At 38.3% G+C, this 20863-nt stretch overlaps 1 protein-coding gene across 1 annotated transcript in view; it reads right to left on the bottom strand.

Annotated features, from left to right (window-relative positions):
* Nucleotides 1-831: 831 nt before the first annotated feature.
* Nucleotides 832-20863, bottom strand: part of OSBPL11 (oxysterol binding protein like 11) — a 101193-nt gene continuing 81161 nt past the window's right edge. Inside the window, exons 11-13 of the mRNA XM_004373604.2 lie at nt 13036-13218; nt 9733-9886; nt 832-2503 (exon numbers count right to left, since the gene is read on the bottom strand). Coding sequence (XP_004373661.1) covers nt 2438-2503; nt 9733-9886; nt 13036-13218 — 403 coding nt within the window. The 3' untranslated portion in view covers nt 832-2437. The remainder of the gene's footprint in view (nt 2504-9732; nt 9887-13035; nt 13219-20863) is intronic.

Raw genomic sequence — 20863 nt, 5'->3', positions numbered from 1 at the left:
CTACAAAGACTGGTTTCCCTGGCCAAATACAACAAGGTACAGATTAAAAACAAACACCCCCACCCCACCCCATCCCAAACCAAAAAAAAAAAAGCCTTTAGCTCTCCTCAGGCAGATGAGCTGCAGCTTCTGGAAGGAATACTGCTTCCTCACTCTCTGGGTTTCCTGCTTGGAGAGCGGCAGGGTGTCTAGACGAGAGGGACAAGCTAAAGCAATGATCCTAAAAGTACCATTATTTCACTGCTGTCCAAGAGTTATTCAATAAGTTGGGGGAGATTTCAATTAATTACTCAGAAAGCAAAAAAAAACAAACGCATTGTCATTGAGTTGACTCTGACTCACAGCGACCCTACAGGACAGGGTAAACTGCCCCATAGGGTTTCCAAGGAGTGGCTAGTGGATTCGAACTGCTGACCTTTGGTTAGCAGCCGAGCTCTTAATCACTGCGCCACCAGGGCCCCAGATTCAATTACTCATAAGTGTATTTGTTTTTCATAAGAACTTTAAAACTATACTTCAGTAATTCTTAAAATGGCTTAACAACAAAAAGAAATGGGCACTCAAACAGTTCAAACAAACAAAAATACCTCTGGTTTCATTTTATATTCTTGCTCTATCTCCTGTATATTTAAGTATAATTAAGAGCTAGTAAAACAGGCAGAATCATTTTAATTTTTAAAAACTCTTATTAAGATTTATTCCCTAAGCTGGGGATTCCTGAAGGTAAGGATTAAAAGAGAAAATCAATGTCCCTCCCAAATGAACAGGGCAAGGACTCTCCTAAATATAAACTTTCTATTTCCCTCCATTCATAAAACAGACAAAGACATCATTGTTCTCTAGTTTTATTATTTTTCAATCTTCCCAACACATGAACTATGTATGACTCATTTTTGAGATTTTTCAGTGCATTTCACAGCAAAAACAAACAAGAGAATCATTAAAATGGTTGTGCATAAACCAATTCTTTTTCTTATAATTTACAATTTTTGAAAAAATTTGTTTTGCTGTTTTTAATCTATTAAACCCTTTAATAAAACACAATTTTTGTAGAGCACAAAGCTTAAACTTACGATGATGCAACAGACACAGCCTCCCATGAGGGCTGGTGAACACCGGGTGTACGTCCACACACTGACTGGAAGACCACATCAGGAGAACAGAGTAAGGCACCACTCTTGAAAATTAAGGTAGCTTGTAGTAACGAACATTGAGCACCGGAAGGAGGTGCTCAATAAATACTTGAATGAATGATGAAAGCCATGATTAGCACTATTCTCTTTTAGTTGCCAGCAATTCTTCAACCTCGATAAAATACTATTTAAAAAAAATCTGTACCTGAATACAATTTCCTGGTATTATTTTATTTCATACTCTTTCTTCAGCTTTTACGTTTCCTTGAAAAGAAAAGAAAACCATATCTTACATGCTCTCAGTCACATATGTAACTTCTGAATTACTGACAAATATGAACAGCTGTTTTAAACTCTGAGTGAACAGGGGTAAGATAAAGCATACTTATCCAGAGGGATAGCACGTAATACTGGATATTAATCTATGAGTGAAAAAAAAAGGAGAAAAAGTAAGTTTTATTTTTCTAATGTTTGCTCTTTTCTTCAATGCCTTAGTTCTTAAGACCGAAATCTCATGATATTGACGTGAACATATTTTAAAAAATTGTCTCTCAAGTATAATATTTAATAAAACTAGATACTGAAAAATGTTCTGAAATTTTTCAAGTCAATGTTGTTTTCAAGTATATTAAAATGTTTGGAAGAAAAAATTCTCCATGGTTATAATTCTAATCAATTTATAAATAGACTTTTTAAAAGAGTTCCAACACACGTGGATAATGGGTAAGTTCCTCGGACACAGGCACACCATCTTTCCGAAGGGAGAGAATGCCCTGTTACTACAACCTGGATGATTTTTTAACACTGATCTCAGGCATAATGGCTGAATCCACTTCTGGGGCATCTTCCTCCTCCTCTTGGTTTGTTCATAAGAGCAGTGAATACTTCAGTTATAGACAGAAAGCAAAGCACAAACTCTGACAGAGACTTCACGTTTTACTTTAAAGAAATAAGAATCACTGAGTTGTTCTCACTGTTGTGTGTATCTGGTGCCCCTGTGCAAGAACGAGATTCAAACTGACCCTCAGGAGCAGGAACTGGAGAAAAGATCAGTCATCTAGTTACTCAGGTAAAAGGTTTTAAGGTGATATTGCTCGTATCACATGAAACAGGTTGGTGAGAAGTCCACTGTGTTCGTCCACACTTTGGTCTCGCTGCAGTCCTGCGGCACCCTGGTAGATACATTCGTTTTTAGCGAGTTTCGGTCTGTGCAATCAGGAGCGGGTCACTCAGTGCAATGACTCCATTCTGGGAGGATGAAGGGTAAACAGAGAACCTCATTCAGCCGGGTCTTACAGCATCTGTCACTCTGCTGGTTGTGTTGCTGAAATTGTTTTCCAGAGGGGTTTGTGATAAACCCAGCCATCTCCCTGAAACAAGCAGAAAAATAAAGAACCATTCTTCTAATATTTTCCAAATCAATAACCACAACTAGAACCAACGCCACCTCCCTTGAAATGGAAGTCTATTCTCCTTAACCTCCATGTCTCCTCCAATTTATTTATATTTATATTTTTATATTTAATTTACCCTACCTTCTTTCAAAAATAATTGAAGCTCAGTAACTATCTGGCTCATAGCAAACATAATACCACCAGCTGCTGTGGAGGAGACTCTTGACTCATAGCGACCCCATGTGTGTCAGAGTAGAACTGTGCTCCAGAGGGTTTTCAGTGGCTGATTTTTCAGAAGTATATTGCCAGGCCTTTTCTTCTGAAGCGCCTCTGGGTGGACTCGAACCTCCAACATTTTGGTCAGCAGCTGAGTACTTTAATCATTTGCACAACCCAGGGACATAGCTGGCAACCATAGGAATGTCTATTATATTAAATCATCTTGTTGATAATTCTCAACATCTATACTATTCTTTGAAAAAGTTGTCACCCTACAGCATTACAGTACGCCAGATTATGAAGTTAAGATGTGATATCTGACCGTCTCATTTTACAGATGAAGCCAGTGAGTCTCAGAGTGGTGAAATGAGTTGCCCAACTTCACCTAGGAAGGGGCAGAGCTCTTTATAATGCACCCTTACACATGCTTGCTTTTTAATCTTTACAATCTATGTATTTATCCACATTTTACAGATGAGGAAACTGAGGTTAGTAGTAGTAAATACACTAGTCAGGGTGAGAGCTGGAACTCAAAATGAGCACACTGGACTCCAAGCTGGTCCATTATATCATAAAGCTTTCCTGCTAGTATTTACATACAACTTAAGACACTTCAGAAGGCCACTTAAGAGGATATAACCAATAGATCCTAATGGACATGCACAGTAACAGAAGGGAGGAAATGGAGAATCTAATAAATTCAATGTCGGTGAGAAATGGTCCGGAAAAGGAGGAGAGTGTGGTTAGATGAGACCAGAAACATTTTTAGTTAGTTCATCTGTGCCTGTGGTTACTCTACCTCCTCTTTTTATAATAAAAGGGAATCCATTCTTTACTCCTCCATCTAGTTAACCCCAACTCCCAACGGGTCTACAGTCTGTCTGAGAGTGATAATGAAAGTACCAAACGAGTGGAGAAGCCCTTGTTACTCAGAGCAAGATTTATGAAACACCTACTATGTGCTCAGTACTCTGCTGGACCACAGATGAGACAAAATCTACTTTTCAATAACATGATTCTTCTTAGCAAAGAGCCATACATGATGCCCATAGCTGCAAATTTGTTATGAACCTTATGGTACCAACCAAGCTGGACTGGTTGCCATCCTCATCAGCCTCACCTGTACTCCACAGTGCTTCGCACGCTTCGTGGTCCAGCCACACACAGCATGCAACCTGGCTGCCCCAAGAGCGTAGAGAATTAATATGCTAACACAGCTCTAACCCACCTTTGTACCATTGGCCTGGCACACCACGTAGGAAGCTTTACCACCCACAGGACTCCAAATCTGATTCCACATCCCTAATCTACTGTTCCATCAACTTAAGATTATCTGGGTTGAAAAAAATTCACTATTTTATTGGACAATCATATTTTGCTACCCCTTTCTGCATCTGTCTATTCAACATCACAGTGTGATCAAAAGAGAGACTAACAACTAGTGATCAGGAGACCTAGGCTCCTGTCCTAGACCTGCAACTGGCCCTGGGAAAGTAAAATAACCAGACAGAAATCAGACTGTTAAGATATATATGGATAATGTTGCCTTGGACTTTATGTTGCCTTTTCTATAAAAGGCTCAAAACAAGTCTGGATAGACTATCTCATCTTCATAGTTCCTGCCATAGATTAGGGGAGTTATTGCACTCATTTTCAGAAATAAGAAATTAAAGTGCAAGGAGATGAAAGACTCACAATAAACTTGCAAGTCTGGGGCAGAGTATTTGTCCAAAGTTAAACTGAAAAAGGCTTAGGGAGCTCCCCAGGGGACCCTGATGAGCAGTCAAGTCTGGCTGGAGAAGCACTATTCTATAGGGCTGTACAATCTGAATACAGACTTTGGGAGATGGGTAAATGGAGTTATATAAATAAACTGACATTCTGTGTAGGAAGAATGGTGGCAAATTTTCCTCTGCTCTGCAGACATTCTTCCTAAATGAGCTCCTCATCCATTTCCATGACTGTAAATATCATCTATACGCAGTCACACCCGAATTTATATTGCTTGTCCAAACCCCTGTTCTGAATAACAGATTTTTATATCCAACTGTTACGTGACATCACCATTTGGTGCTTCACAAAAGTTGTGAACTTTAAATGCCCAACACTGAACTGTGGACTTTCCTTCTCAAAACTGATCCCCTTCTAAATAAGCGGCACCACACCTACCAGGTTGCTCAAGCCAGATACTTGGCAACCTCACTCGCCCTCAAGCTCTTCACCCAATCCATAGCTGGGTACTTCTGCTCATACCTTGTGGGGTTTACATTAACTTTACCCAGAGATTTTGACCTTTGTTGTCAGTTCCTGAGAGATAATCTCTAAAAAAAACCTTGGAATTTAAGTGTCTTTGATAAGGACTCCAGAACACACCTAACAGGTTATGCTGGTGAGGTGATGAGGTGACTCGGGTGGGGGCTGGCCAGACCAGAGGGACCTATCTCAAGATGATCACCTCGTGATGACATGGTCAGATAATCCCAGCTTGTGATCACCTCATGCTACTGACTGACCTCAGGGGAGAGGGGCTGGAGTATACATTACAAAATGAGACCTCCAATAAAAGCGGTGGGACACTGAATCTCCAAGAGCTTCCTTACTGGAAAAGACATCTTCCCTCAGGAGAGTGACACGTCATCTTTGGGACACAGAAGCTCTGCATTGGGAACCCTCCCAGACCTCACATCTCTTCTTTATACTGTCCCTGGTTTGTATCGTTTATAATAAAGCTGTAATTGTAAGGATAGCAGTTTCTGTGAATCGTTCTAGTGAATACTGAACCCAAGAGAGTAGTGGGGTCAAAAGTGAGGCGCTTGGGGACTCCTGAGCTTGCAGCTGGTATCCTGAGGGGGAAGAGTGAACTTCCAAGTTTGTAGCCAGCAGGTCAGTGTGAGGGGAGCCCTGGGGACTCCTAAGCTGGTAGCTGGCGTCTAAAGTCTTGGGCAGACTTGGCAGTCTGGAGGACTGAGTCCTTTAACTTGTGAGCTCTGACCTAGCTCCGGGTGATTAGGGTCAGAGGAGGAAGTGCCACATGTGCAGCTGCAGCTGGTGGCAGAACACAGAAGTGAAAAGTAGGGATTCTGTTTTATGTTGATTATCATCCTCACAGTTGGTGTCAGAAAAACTTTATTTACTATGTTTCCCACACACACCTCCACATTTGTTTATGTCTTCTCATTTCTACTGCTACCATCCTAATATAATCTACTAATAATCAACTGCCACCACCCTAACAGAAGCCACTAACATCTCTTGTCCAGATTACTGCAATAGCCTCTTAATTGGTCCAATTCATTCTTACCACAAGCAGACACAGGATCATATCATTTCCTTGCCTGAAACGCTAATGACTTCCCATTGCAATTATAATAAAACCCCAACTCCCTACACAAAGTATTTAGGACCCTGAATAATTTGGCTCCTACCAACAACTCCGACCCCATCTAAGCCAGCCTTACCTAGCTATCTGGTCAGTATGCTCCTATCATCCTGCACTTCTTTTTGATCCTCAGATGTGCCCAGGTCTTTCCCCCGGGCCTCCATCATGTTGTTTCCCTCTGTCTAGAATGTTCTATATATCTCTGGTTCCTTGTCATCTGTCATCAGTCGGCAGCCTAAAAGTCCCTCTCAACTTAATTTAAAATAGGTCCTCTCCCATTTTTCTCTATCAGTTATATCAGTTATTTGCTCTCATAGAACTTACTGTGTAATTATATCTCTGTTTATTTCCTTATCTAATGTGTCCTCCCCAACAAGAAAGTACACTCAATTAGATTAAAACAACCATATCTATTGTTTCTGTAGTCCCGACACCCAAAGCAGAGGCTCTGATTAATCACTGAGTGAATAAATGAACAGATACCAGCCACTGAACCAACTTGTTCAACATCCCCTTCTCCTCACCTAAGAATTTTCACTACTATTAGTACAAAATGCAAGCAATTTTGGGCATTTCTTTGTAATATATATAAGAACTGAGGAAAAACCTAAGAGGGAGGTCTAGCATGTATGAAGAGCTAAATAAATATTTCTGGAATAAATGAATTAACATTAGAACTAACTGGGTGGTTAGAAAATAGGAAACATGTGACTAATTTTAAGGCCAAATTCTGGAAACCAAGAGCAACCTCCAAATTATAATCTGAACACAATTCCCGCAGTATTTTATAATCCATATAATTTTTAGGAGTGTGACGGGCACAGGAAAAGCCAACATCCCTTCTCCAATTTGTACAACAGTGGCAAAAGAACCTCCAAGTGTATAAAAAAAACCAAACAAACCAAACTCATCGCCGTCGAGTCGATACCGACTCATAGCGACCCTGAAGGACAGAGTAGAACTGCCCCAGAGAGTTTCCAAGGAGCGCCTGGTGGATTTGAACTGCCGACTTTTTGGTTTGCAGCCGTAGCTCTTAACCACTATGCCACCAGGGTTTCCTCCAAGTGGTTACTTTTTCCTTTGGGAAAGGATCATCCCCTTAATATTTATTTTTAATGTACTTTTCCTTCCAGCCTATTTTTTCCATGTCCTTTGCATATTCAATTTTGTATTCTACTTTTTTTCAGTTATATAGTAAGCAATTTTCAAATGTTACTACAGAGGTGTTCAAGATCACTCATCACGTGCCTTTAATTTACTCAACCATTTTCTACCAAGGAATATATACACTGTTTCCAAATTTTCACTATTATAAATACTTCTGAGAAACATTTCTGAGAATAAATTTATCTAAATGTTGGATTCTTTCTTGAGAATTTATTTTTAGACATGTGATCACTAGGTCAGAGGTTATGAATATTTTTGTGGTTCTTAATACACATTCTCACATTTGGAAAGCACAGCCTAAAGGTCTGCATTGTTTAATATAACATGGAACATGCTCATTTTTCTTTCTCATTGTGCCAGTAAAAGGAAGGAGGTTGCTCTTGGTTTCAAAATAAAATCTTTTCTGGATGTTTTCACAGGTATTTTAAAATGGTAATTAAGGATGTGGATCATTTTTAAGTCAAGACATGTATCTATGATGTTCTTCATCACTTTTCTAGGCTTGGGTTTGCAAGGTTAGCGTTGGATGCTACTGATTTCCTATATAGCTTCTCTGTAATGAGGATATACTGCTACTCTAAGACCTGATAAAAAAGAATTGTTTTATCCACTTAATCCTGCTGTTTAAAAAAATAAACAAATTATAATAGAAGACTAAATTTTAAAAGTCACACAAAAATCCCAGCACAATTTATTAATTACTTTTCTAAATATCTTATATATTGGAATCCTTTTCTTTCAGGCATTCAGTTATTCAACAGGTATTTTATTGAGAGCTTATCATGTGCCAGGCTATTTGCTAGATGCCAGAAAAGCAGAGTGAAGGATGGGCTTAATGATGCATTTAACAGACAAGGATATACACCAAAATTGTTAACAGTGAGTCCTCCACATGAGGGCAGTGAGATGCAGGACTCTCACTTTCTATTTGACAATATTTATGTGCTGTTAACTTTTTAAAAAAAAACAAGAATGTGATTTTGTTTTAGTTGGGTAAAAATAATAACCATTATTTTAAAAAGACATACTTTGATTCTTTTCACGTACTCATTTAAGTAGTAAAAGCACCCAGGGCAATGCTGGATGCTGTTTCCATCAGTTTCACTAGGTACTGAAATTCTTAGGACCCGCTCTCCTGTTATGAGCGACAAGTCCCACAGCAACTATCTCCTGACTGCTTACTTTCTAGCTTAGTAGTACTCAGTATTGTGACCATCTAGCTTTCTATCTTCCCTGGTCTTTTAGTAGTAATAAAACTACAATAAACCATGGGTTTTTAAGGGCAGTAATTATGTGAAAATCACAATCAGATTACTTTTTCCAAATTCCTTTTTAATGGACCAATATTAAAATTCAATTTGGCTTCCTTTGGACTTAGTTACAGACTAGAAAACTTTTTTGATTTCAGCTCACATCCGTTATTCATCTTATTCTGAGTTCTACCGGAAAGTAATAAACAACAACAATAACAAAAATTTAAAAATCTTCAGATTTAGAGAAGACTCCAAAAGTCATTTAGTCCAACTTCAAAATCAGTACATAAAACTCTTTACATAAGCCATGGTCTCTTCTCATATAGCTCTAGTGACTGGTATACATTACTGTATGAACTTTCTTGTTATTATTGCATTTTTTGGTTGTTATACAATTCAGTTCTTATGTTAAGCCCTAAATTTGCTTCCTGGTAGTTTGGGCCTAGCTCCAGTTTACTATTTAAATAGAAAAAAAATTTTCTGCATGATCCCTGATACTATCAAGTTGATTCCGACTCATAGCAGCCCTACAGGACAGAGAAGAACTGCCCCATAGGGTTTCCTAGGCTGTAATCTTTATGGAGGCAGACTGCCTCATCTTTCTCCCATGGAGTGGCTGCTGGGTTCGAACTGCTAACCTTGCAGTTAGTAGCCAAGAGCTTAACCACTGCACCACCAGGGCTCCCTTTCTACATGATAAACCTATGTATAGTTGAAGAAAGTTATAATGAATGGCGTCAATTTTCTGTTTTCTAGGCTAAACTTCCCCACTTCATTCTTTTTCCTTAAATGATGCAAAGATTCTAGCCATTTCACCATCTTCTGTGCATGCAACCAACTAAGTTCCTCATGCCTCCGTTAAAATGTGTTCTCTGGAAATGAGCACAGAATTGCAGATGCAGTACAAAAGGCAGTAAGCTCTAAATTGCATATTCTATTATTGTGACTGAAAATTATGTTAGCATTTTCATTTGTGGCCAATTTAAATCCCCAAATCTATTTCATCTAAACTGCTGGTACACCATTTTACTTTGAAAAATTGTCAAAAGCTCATGAAAAAGCTCATTTTAAGCTAGACTGATTTAGAAACAAAGTTTTAGGAGTGATAGCAATTCTACAGAGCTACTAAGCCAAAGTTATCACGATGCAGATGATGAGTTTCAGCCTGAAGACATATAGAAACCTACTTCTTTAATAAAATACTTGGTTTTCCAGGGTGTGCCTGTTTCAGTCCGATGCCTTTCTTCAGTCCTCTGGCGTTCTTCCAGGGTACGTTTATGCTCTGTAGCCTTATCAATTTCAAATTCCTTCAGAGAGTCTGTCACATTTTTCCACAATCGTCTGAAATCAGAAATCCACATATTTTACAAACCTTCTTAAAAAAAAAAAAAAAACTGATAACCTCAAAATTACAGTAACTAAAAAATTAAAAAAAAAAAATTCCTAAATCAGATCTTTAATTTCATGCCTACGAGTTACAAGAACACTGTTACTCTGCTGCTGGCGTTAATGTCCAGAGTGCTTCTGCTGCTGCTTCTTTTTTTAAGTAAAAATAACTTGTCTTTTTCCAAGTCATAAAAGAAAGATCTTTATTTTTAGGAAACTTAGGAGATAAAAAGCAAAAAAAGAAACAGTTTAAAAAACCCTGAGATATAAGAGAGACCATGTTTGCATCTTCCACTTGAAACAATGAAAGACAGGATCAGAGAAACTGAAGACAAATCCTTGGATACCACTTTGAGGAAAAATCAGAGAAAAAGAATGAAGAAAAATGAAGAAACCCTGATAACAATGTGGGATACAACCAAAAGCAAAAATCTGTGTGTGACTGGAGTTCCAGAACAGGGGGAGGAAACGGAAAACACAGAGAGGATCACTGAATATTTGCTGACAGAAAACTTTCCTAATATCACGAAAGATGAAAAGCTGACCATCCAAGAAGCTCGACAAACCCCATATAGGATAGATGCCAAAAGAAAATCACCAAGGCATATCATAATCACACTCGCTAATACCAAAGACAAAGAAAATCCTGAGAGCAGCTACAGAAAAATGAAAAGTCACATACAAATGGGAAACAATAAGACTAAGCTCTGATTACTCAGCAGAAACCATGAACGCAAGGCAACTGGGTGACATATATAAAAACTTGAATGAAAAAAATTGCCAACCAAGAATAATATATCCTGCAAAACTCTCGCTTGAATATAACGGCGAAGTTAGGACATTTCCAGATAAACAGAAATTAAGGGAATATGTAAAAACCAACCCAAACTTACAAGAATTATTAAAGGGAGTCATTTGGTTAGAGAACGAACAACATCAGACAACAACTTGAATCTAGGATACAGGACAGCATCAGCCAGATACTAACCTAGGTGATGAACTCTCAAGGATAAAACAAAACTAAAAGATTTACAACAGGGAACCAGAGACGTCAATCTGTAAATGACAACAACGTCTGAACAATAAAAGAAGGAATAAATAGGTGTAGGTATAGAACTTTCAAATGGAGAGGAAGTCAAGGAGATCTCAAGTAATACAAGACTGGTTTAAACTTAGGAAGATAGAGGTAAATTTTAAGGTAACCACAAAGAAAGTTAACAAACCTACTCATCAAAATAAAGAAGAAAAACAAAGTCTCAGTAAACACAACATCTACAAAAATGAAAGAAACAACAACAAAAAAATCCACAAACAAAAGAAGGTCAGCACAGGAGAGTAAGAGGAACAAAGAAAACAACAGCACCACAGAGGGGGAAAAAAAAACCCAAAACTACAAAATGACCACAATAAACTCACACCTGTCAATAATCATACTGAACGTAAATGGCTTAAATGCATCCATAAAAAGACAGAGAGTGACAAAATGGGTTAAAAACAAAAACAGGAAACATCAATATGCTGTCTACAAGAGACACACCTTAGAAACAAAAGATATAAATATATTAAAAATCAAAGGATGGAAAAAAATATATCAACCAAAAAAGAGCAGGAGCGGCAATACTAATCTCAGATAAAATAGACTTTAAAACAAAATCCACCATAAAAGACAAGGAAGGACATTACATAATGATTACAGGGACAATCCACCATGAGGACATAACCATAATAAATATCTACACACCCAATGGACAGGGCTCCAAAATACATAAAACAAACTCTGATAGCACTGAAAAGAGAAATTGACAGTTCCACAATAATAGCAGACGTCAACACACCACTCTCTGAAAAGGACAGAACCTCTGGAAAGAAACTCAACAAAGATACAGAAGATCTAAAGGCCACAATCAACCAATCTGACCTCATAGACATATATAGAACACTCCACCCAACAACAACAAAGTACACATTCTTTTCCAAAGCACATGGAACGTTCTCCAGAACAGACGACATCTTAGGCCACAGAGCAATCCTCAACAAAATCCAAAACACTGATATAATACAAAGCATCTTCCCTGATCACAATGCCATAAAATTAGAGATTAACAACAGGAAGAGCACGGAAAAAAAAAAATCTAATACATGGAAACTGAATAACACCTTGCTTAAAAACCACTGGGTAACAGAAGAAATCAAAGATGGAATATAAAAATTCCTAGAATCTATGGCCCCCGGGCACCCTTTTAGCTCAGTAATGAAGGCCCTCCTGAGATTCACCCTTCAGCCAAAGATCAGACAGGCCCATAAAACAAAACCAGACTAAATGGACACACCAGCCTAGGGGCAAGGATGAGAAGGCAGGAGGGGACAAGAACGCTGGTAATGGGGAACCCAAGTTAAAGAAAGTGAGAGTGCTGATAGTTGTGGGATTGGCAACCAATGTAACAAAACAATATGTGTTTTAATTGTTTAATGAGAAACAAATTTGCTTTGTAAACCTTCATCTAAAGCACAATTTAAAAAAAAAAAAGAAAGTTTATATCTATTACCAAAGTACCCTCTAGAAAGATTGTACCAGTTTACCGTCTAACTAGCAGTATGAAAATGACTATTTGCTCACACCTTTTCTTAAAAGAGGTATTATTTTAAAAACAAAACTGTTTCATTGTTTAAGTTGTGTTTCTCTGAATTCTAATTACACTGAACAATTTTTTTATTTTCTTAGTGGGCATTTTTTCCTATTTTTGCGAACTACCTCTTTATGTTCTTTGCCCATTTTTCTCCTGGGGTGCCTGTTTTTTTTGTTAATAATTTGCAAGAGTTTTTATGATAAGGATAGTAAGCCTTTGACTGTTAAATGTTGTTAATGTTTTCATCCAGTTTACAAATGTTTGATTTTTACTAAAATGTGACTATGTGTCATATAATGTCATAGCTGGTAAGGGGCTCAAGAACATTAGATCAGACCCCAACCCTTTCATTTTACAGATGAGGAAGCTGATGCAAATTGGTGAAACAACTTGCCTAAGGTCACAAATAAGTAAAAGGGCTTAGGTTAAGTCCCAGAGCTTCTGACTTGTTCCTGGGTGGGTGCAAGGAAGACATACCTGGATTCAAATGGATCCTGCTTCTCCAGAGGTCTTACTCTTTTCCTCGTCACTGTCAATTTAGTCAAGTCCACGTACTTTGTGTCTCCATTGCTGTAAGTGAACTCAAGGACACTATTCCATTCCCCTTGCACTCTGCATACCACCGTGTTGGTGCTGTTGTGCTTTACTTCAGCTGTGACCCTAGAAGCAGGCAGAAAATAACCATGTGCTCCAGTAAGTGATACTGAGCTTGCTTCTTAGGCTTCTGAAACTCAAGAACACATTCTGTGAATCTTGTTTAAATTAGTTATATGGCAAACTTTAATATATCTGTACCAAAGTCAGATGCTTTGTAAATCCCATGCTAGCTTCCCAGAGAACTTTTTCAAATGATATCAATTTTAATCTTCAGAAAGAAGACTGGGAATCAACCTAGAAACTTAGTTACCGTAACGATCCCAGAGTATGGTCTTTAAAGTTCTTGTTACAAACAAAATTATTATAATACTAAAACTAGATAACAGAAATATGAAAAACATTAACATTTCCTTTTTAATTACAGTTTAAAGTTATTACAACATTACAGTCCATTTCACTGTTTTTTGTACTACTCCTGTTATTTAAAAGCTGGGAGTCACTGTATTTGAAGTTCTGGGTATTTCAATTCTGTGTAAAACCAAGTAAGCCTAATTTTAAATTTAATATAGAGGTCAGACAAATCAATTAGAAGTAGAAAAAATACAAAAGAATACATGAAAAAAATTAGAATTCTCTTACCAAAACAGAAAGGTTAAAATTATCATCATCACAGTACTCGGAGAAACCTCAAACACTACTGTTGCTAAAAGTTTAATGAAGAGTTATCTGCCTGGTTTATCAGCAGACAGGTAGGATGCAGCTCAAATGAAGGCTAAGAATAGGAACAGGCCTAATTATTTTTAATGAAGTATTTTATATTCACTCTAGGATACAGGTAATGACAGGATCAGATCAGATAGGGGTTTAGACTTTAGTAGGCAATGGTTAGGGTCCAATCAGTGTGTCAGAGACTATGGCTTATGTAGGTTCAAAAGGGAATCCAAGGGACCAGAGGTTCAGGCGGCAGCTCAGGAATCCTAAATACCATTTGTAGATATAAGCCAAGGGCCTGGGAACCAGAAGGACAAAGTAGAATTTAGGGAGTCCACGGTTTTCAGTCAACGGGAAGTCAAAGGTCTGCAAACCCAGAGCTCAAGGCAGAGATGTAGGAGTCCAATAAGCAAATGATTTAGGAACCAGATCTTAGAGATCCAAGTGTATAAGGGTTTGGAATCCAAGAGCAAACTAACACTCAAAATCAAAAGTCAGGAGTAACTGTAGCTCACTGGACACACAGAACACCAAGTCTACAAGTATGCTTGATTACAGCAGGGGTGGGAACTCTGGGTTATATTCCTATGCATATAAATTTAAATAGCTGCACTGCTAAGTCTGTCTTGCCTGACTGCATGTGTCTTATGATGTCATTCCACAGTTCCTCTCTTATCCTACTTGCCAACAATCTTCCCTTCCTTGAAAATTCAAATTTAACCAAACAGATACAAGCAAACGACAATGAACACTTATTTTCCCCTTCTCCACCCATACATACCCAGAACAGTACTCTGAGAACTGAAGAACGATGATCCGTCCCTCACTTGGGCTCTCTTTTACTGTCACAGCATAATCTCTCAAGTTATCATTATCTCCCACAGGCCTTTCCACTCGACAAATAACAAACCCTAGGTTCTCATCCATACGTGCTGAGTTACACAGGTCCCTGCTGCTCAGTGCAGCTGCACAGCAAGGACAACAGGAAGAGAACCGGGGCAGGGGACAAGAATCGCACATACCAGAGGTAGGACAGGAGGACTTACAAAAGGAGGGCCTTGCCTCACCTTACCATTAATGCCTCACAACAGTCTAAGGCGGGGTCAGCAAACTTCTGTGACAGACCAGAAAGCATCTCAGAATTTGCAGGCCAGACTATCTCTGTCCCAAATACTTAACTCTGCCACTGTAGCACAAAAGCATCTGTCTATAGACAGTAAGTAAACAAATGGGCATGGCTGTGTTCCAATAAAATTCTATTTACGAAAATAGGTGGTGGGCCAGATTTGGCTTATAGGCCATAATACGCTGACCTCTGGTCTAATGTAAAATGTACATTTTTACAGCGCATCTCATCTGACTCATTTTACATGACAGTTTGCCTCTGAACATGCTGTTCCCTCTCTGCCTGATGTGCCCTTTCTCACTATACTCATCCTTCAAGAGGAGCTCAAGCTGACCTTTGTCAGGAAGCCATTTCTAATCCTCTGCCCTGAGTGAGGTGCTCCCCTCGTATGTACCCAGGGCACGGATGACATGGTCATGTTTGCTTTGCCGACTCCCTCACTGGACAGTAAGGTCATGACAGGCAGGGACTGGGTCTCATCTCTATATCGCTAATACCTAGCACACTGCCTGGTAAATAAAAAAAAAAAACCAAACTGATTGCCGTTGAGTCAATTCTGACTCATAGTGACTCTACAGGACAGAACAGATCTGCTACATAGGGTTTCCAAGGAGCAGCTGGTGAATTCAAACTGCTGACCTTCTGGTTAGGGGCCTAGTAAATAGTAGGTGCTTAACTGATGAACAAGAAAATTAAGCCTCATAGAGCTGAAATGATGCGCTCCAATTAATGTCACTATCTGGAATGAGTTAAGTGTGCGCAAAAGCATGCACAAAAGATTCCAAGTGTATGTGTGTGTGGAGTGGGGTGTGGAAGAGATTAACACTTGTTGAATACTTATGCTAAGCATTTTGCATAAATTATCTTGTCAAGCCTTTTGACTATCCCATTTCTGTAGATGAGAAAACTGAGGCTCAAAAATTTAGGTAAGTTGCCCCATATCACATCACTAGTAAACAGCAGACTCAGGATATGAACCCAGGTTTAATGGATTCCAAAGGCCAAGTTCTTTCCAGTACTTACAGGTAGAAATTTTCTTAAAACTATGTGATCTAAGGTCTTACATTACCATCATTACATAGCTGTGATATACAGATAAAAATGAGGTACTTCAGAGAAATATTTTACAGGACGAAAGGAAGTTGAGGAAATAGCCTGAAGAAATGAAGTTACACTCTGCTTAGATTCAACTCATTCTGTTCCCATGTGGTGGCACGGGCCTTCTGCCCAAATGGAAAACAAAACCTTTTGCCAAATTTTGGAAACTACCATAGGAAAAGTAGACAAACAAGATATGTCAATGCTTCACATGAGGCAAAACAAGTTAGGTTACAGTATGTGATTCCTAGTCTTGGGGAAATTGTGAAATACTTCAATCATTTGCATTCATGGTAAGAGTGGAAAGAGCATATTTTCAATCAGATAGACCGGTTCTGTGGAAGGTCTTAGAGAGCTTCAATTTCCTCATCTGTAACATGGGCAAACTAATACCTCCCCCTCCACAGGGCTGCTGCAAGATTTTAGGTTATGTTTATAAAAACTCTTATTTACCTGTTTTAACTTCATGAAAATTTTATATGTGGCCATCCACAGTGGACAGAAAGTTAAAGCTGTGATCAAAAGATCTTCTGATTTCACTGGACTATGCCAACTTGAAATGTTCTCTTTTCCTGCTAAGCGCTGTGCCTCACAGCAGCTACTTCTCTAGTCTGATGATAACTGGATTATTAATTTGTCTTTAATTTTGTACACATATTGTGGACAATTACTGAGATGATGAAAATAAATAAACTGTACTCATTATCCAACCTCTGCCTTTGATGAATATCCTTATGAGCCAAGAACGCTTTAAGAAGCAATTTTACCAAAAGACTAATTATATTTTAGAAAAAACAATTACGTAAACTCTGTCAGAACCAAAGTCTGATGTTCAAATATGAGATTTAAATAATTCCGTCTAACAGGCTGAGACATTGGTTTCTCGTGGGTGCCATCTAGCTAACATCTTAGCACACCTACTGTGAGGCAAGTTCTCAAAATATAAGTCAAATTCTGGATCCTTTATTGCTGAGACCATTGAAAGGCAAAATGCCCTCTTAAAATTAGAAAGATTAAGAATATTTCTACTACAGAGATCTGAGATTTCAACAAAGTATATGAACAAATCAGAATTTTCTTTCTGACAAAAATTCTGCCTCCCCCCCACAACTCAGGTTTATGGAGATGAGATGGCCCCACTATATCTGGGTGAGAATACAAGTTAAAATTTGATTTTCATCAAAACAAGGGAAAGGGGACTTCTTCACCAAACGCACATCTAAAATATGTGGGTCTTATATCAACAAATGATATAAAATATGCTGCCCTTAAGATACTCACCAAAGAACTAAATGTTAAATTGTCATCCTACTCAACTCTAAAATGAGGATAATTCAACTAGTAACTGAAAAAGCATTTGCTCTTTCACTTTCTAAAAACTTGACAGAAATTCAGTCTTTAATTTTTTCTGGATTCTCTCTCTAGCCATTTGGAACACCAGAAAACTATTGGATATAATAACTTAGTTCTCATAGAAAAGCTTTTATTGGTTGAAAGTTAAGACTTTAGCTTTGGCTTTTATTGATGGTACATATGGGAAATACTCACATGAAGGGTAATTTTTATATCCTATGCCGAACTACGAAAGAAGACATTGTCTGTTATGTTACTCAATGCTGCTTTATAAGGATATCTGCAATAAACCCTTTGGAATTTAGTGCCAGGAAAATAGTTTGTCTCTTTTGAAAAAGTGACATGCTTCCTTTATCAGGCAATGAGAAGTATGTTAAGCATCATTTTTCCCTTTTTGCTTTAACAGGTGAGTCAGAACCAAATTTTATTTTCAAGGATAGTAATCATCTAATCCCAGCTTCACAGTATTATCGTCCTTTTCCATCATTATGGTTATTGTACTTACAGAATTTATTTTTAACTGTCTACTATATATGAGTTTTTCCTGAAAGCCTCACAAATGCTTTCCAAAAACAGGGTACTTGATTCTAATACTAGACAGAGAGATTCTTGAAGGCTCTTTTTTTCCCTCCTCTGTATCCCCAGTATGCAGAAAAGTACCTGTCATTAGGAAGGGGTCAACATAATCTTGAATAAAGTATACCACACAATATATGATATACATCCTCATCCTAAAGTGAGTGTGGAAAATGGGGTCAGGTGATGGACAATGGAATGGGGAATGGTAAGTAGGCTCACTTGGCTGCATCAAAGATACTTGTGGAAAATGAGAGAGGAAGGAAAGATAGGTGGAAGATAATAAATTATACCAAAGGCAGACAGCAGATAATGTGTCTGCTCCTATTGCAGATAGCAATAAAAAAACAGGCTATGTCTGAGGAGGGAGTCATAGATGATTTTCGTTATAACATTTTGGAAAATCGAAGAAAAAACGTGTCAAAAACAGTGAATTCTGTTTCTAATAGCAATCTTTTAAATGAGAAATTAGGCAAAACCACTGGTTTTAAGGGAGTTCAGAATGGAAAAAATAACAAGGGAACTTTGGAGTCAGTGAAAAGTATCCCTCAAGAGTTATGGGAGAGTGTGCATGTAAATTCAAAGAAGTGAGAGAGAGAGTATGGAAGATAAAAGTGTTAGACCCTCAAGTGACAAGAAGATACAATGAGTGTGGCCTTGCTGATAGGTAAAAGGTATGAAGGGAAAAAAGAAGCCAATTTAAGTAAGAAAGTCAATGAAACAAGAGATAATAAATATAATGACTGATCATTAACAAAAATGGGCAAGTTTATCTGAAGTGGCTCATCTATCAGTCTGTCATACTGTGGTAGCTTGTGTGTTGCTGTGATGCTGGAAGCTCTGTCACTGGTATTTCAAATACCAGCAGGCTCATCGATGGTGGACAGGTTTCAGCAAACCTTCCAGACTAAGACAGACTAGAAAGAAGGACCTGGCAATCTACTGCTAAAAAAACTGGCCAGTGAAAACCTTATGGATACAGTGCTGGAAGATGAGCCCCTCAGGTTGGAAAACACTCAAATACGACTGGGGAAGAGCAGCCTCCTCAAAGTAGAGTTGACCTTAATGATGTAGATGGAGTAAAGCTTTCAGAACCTTCATATGCTGATGGGGCATGACTCAAAATGAGAAGAAACAGCAGCAAATATCCGTTAATTATTGGACCCTGGAATGTACAAAGCGTGAATCTAGGAAAATTGGAAGTTGTCAAAAATGAAATGCAACGCATAAAGACTGATATCACAGACATTAGTGAGCTGACATGGACTGGTATTGGTCATTCTGAATAGGACAATCATATGGTCTACTACGCCAGAAGAATGACGTGGCATTCATCATCAGAAAGAACATTTCAAAATCCATCCTGAAGTACAGTGCTGTCAGTGATACAATAATAGCCAAATGCCTACAAGGAAGACCAGTTAACATCACCAGTATTCAAATTTACACACCAACAATGAATGCCAAAGATGAAGAAATTGAAGATTTTTACCAACTTCTGCAGCCTGAAATTAATCAAACATGCAATCAAGATGCGTTGATAATTACTAGTGATTGGAATGGTAAGTTGGAAACAAAGAAGAAGGATTGATAGCTGGAAAATATGGCCTTGGTGATACAAATGACACCGGTGATCGTATGACAGAATTTTATAAGACCAACGACTTCTTCATTGCAAATACCTTTTTTCAACAACATAAATGGTAACTATACATGTGGACTTTGCTGTATAGAATACACAGGACTCAAACTGACTACATCTTTGGAAAGAGATGATGGAGAAACTCAGTATCATCAGTCAGAAGGCCCGGGGCCAACTGTGGAACAGACAATCAACTGCTCATACATAAGTTCAAGGTGAAGCTGAAGAGAAGTAAAACAAGTTCACGAGAGCCAAAGTACAACCCTGAGTATATACCACCTGAATTTAGAGACCATCACAATAATACATTTGATGCATTAAATACTAATGACCGAAGACCAGACGAGTTGTGGAATGACAGCAAGGACATCATACATGAAGAAAGCAAAAGGTCATCAAAAAGACAAGAAAGAAAGAAAAGACCAAAACTGATATCAGAAGAGACTCTGAAACTTGCTCCTGAACGCAGAGTAGCTAAAGTGAATGAAACAAATGTTGAAGTAAAAGAGATAAACAGAAGATTTCAAAGGGTGGCTTGAGAAGACAAAGTAAAGTATTATAATGAAATGTGCAAAGACCTGGAGTCAGAAAATCAAGAGGGAAGAACATGCTTGGCATTTCTCAAACTGAAGAGAAAATTCAAGCTTTGAGTTGCAACACTGAAGGATTCTATGGGTGAAATATTGAATGACGCAGGAAGCATCAAAAGAAGATGGAAGAAATACAATCACTGTACCAAACAGAATTGGTCGACGTTGAACCATTTCAGGAGGTAGCATATGATCAAGAATTGATGGTATTGAAGGAAAAAGTCCAAAGTGTACTGAAGTCATTGGAGAAAAATAAGGTTCTAGGAATCAGCAGAATACCAACAGAGATGTTTCAACAAACAGATGCAATGCCGAGAAATTTGAAAGATAGCTACCTGGCCAACTGACTGGAAGAGATCCGTATTTGTGTCTACTCTAAAGAAAGGTGATCCAACAGAATGTGGAAATTATCAAACAAATTATCAAACATCTATCAGTCTGTCATACTGTGGTAGCTTGTGTGTTGCTGTGATGCTGGAAGCTATGTATGTCACTGGTATTTCAAATACCAGCAGTTATCCAAAGTTATCTTAGGTGCCCCCTTACCCCGCCACATCCTGTCACTCCTTGAAGTCTGTTGATTCTGGATGCCTAATTGGTCTCCTAACTTCC

This window comes from Trichechus manatus, unplaced genomic scaffold, assembly GCF_000243295.1.
Source record: "Trichechus manatus latirostris isolate Lorelei unplaced genomic scaffold, TriManLat1.0 scaffold00026, whole genome shotgun sequence".
NCBI classification, from domain to species: Eukaryota; Metazoa; Chordata; class Mammalia; order Sirenia; family Trichechidae; genus Trichechus; species Trichechus manatus.
Note: the sequence above shows the minus strand (reverse complement) of the source record. Positions and strands in the feature narration are given on the sequence as shown.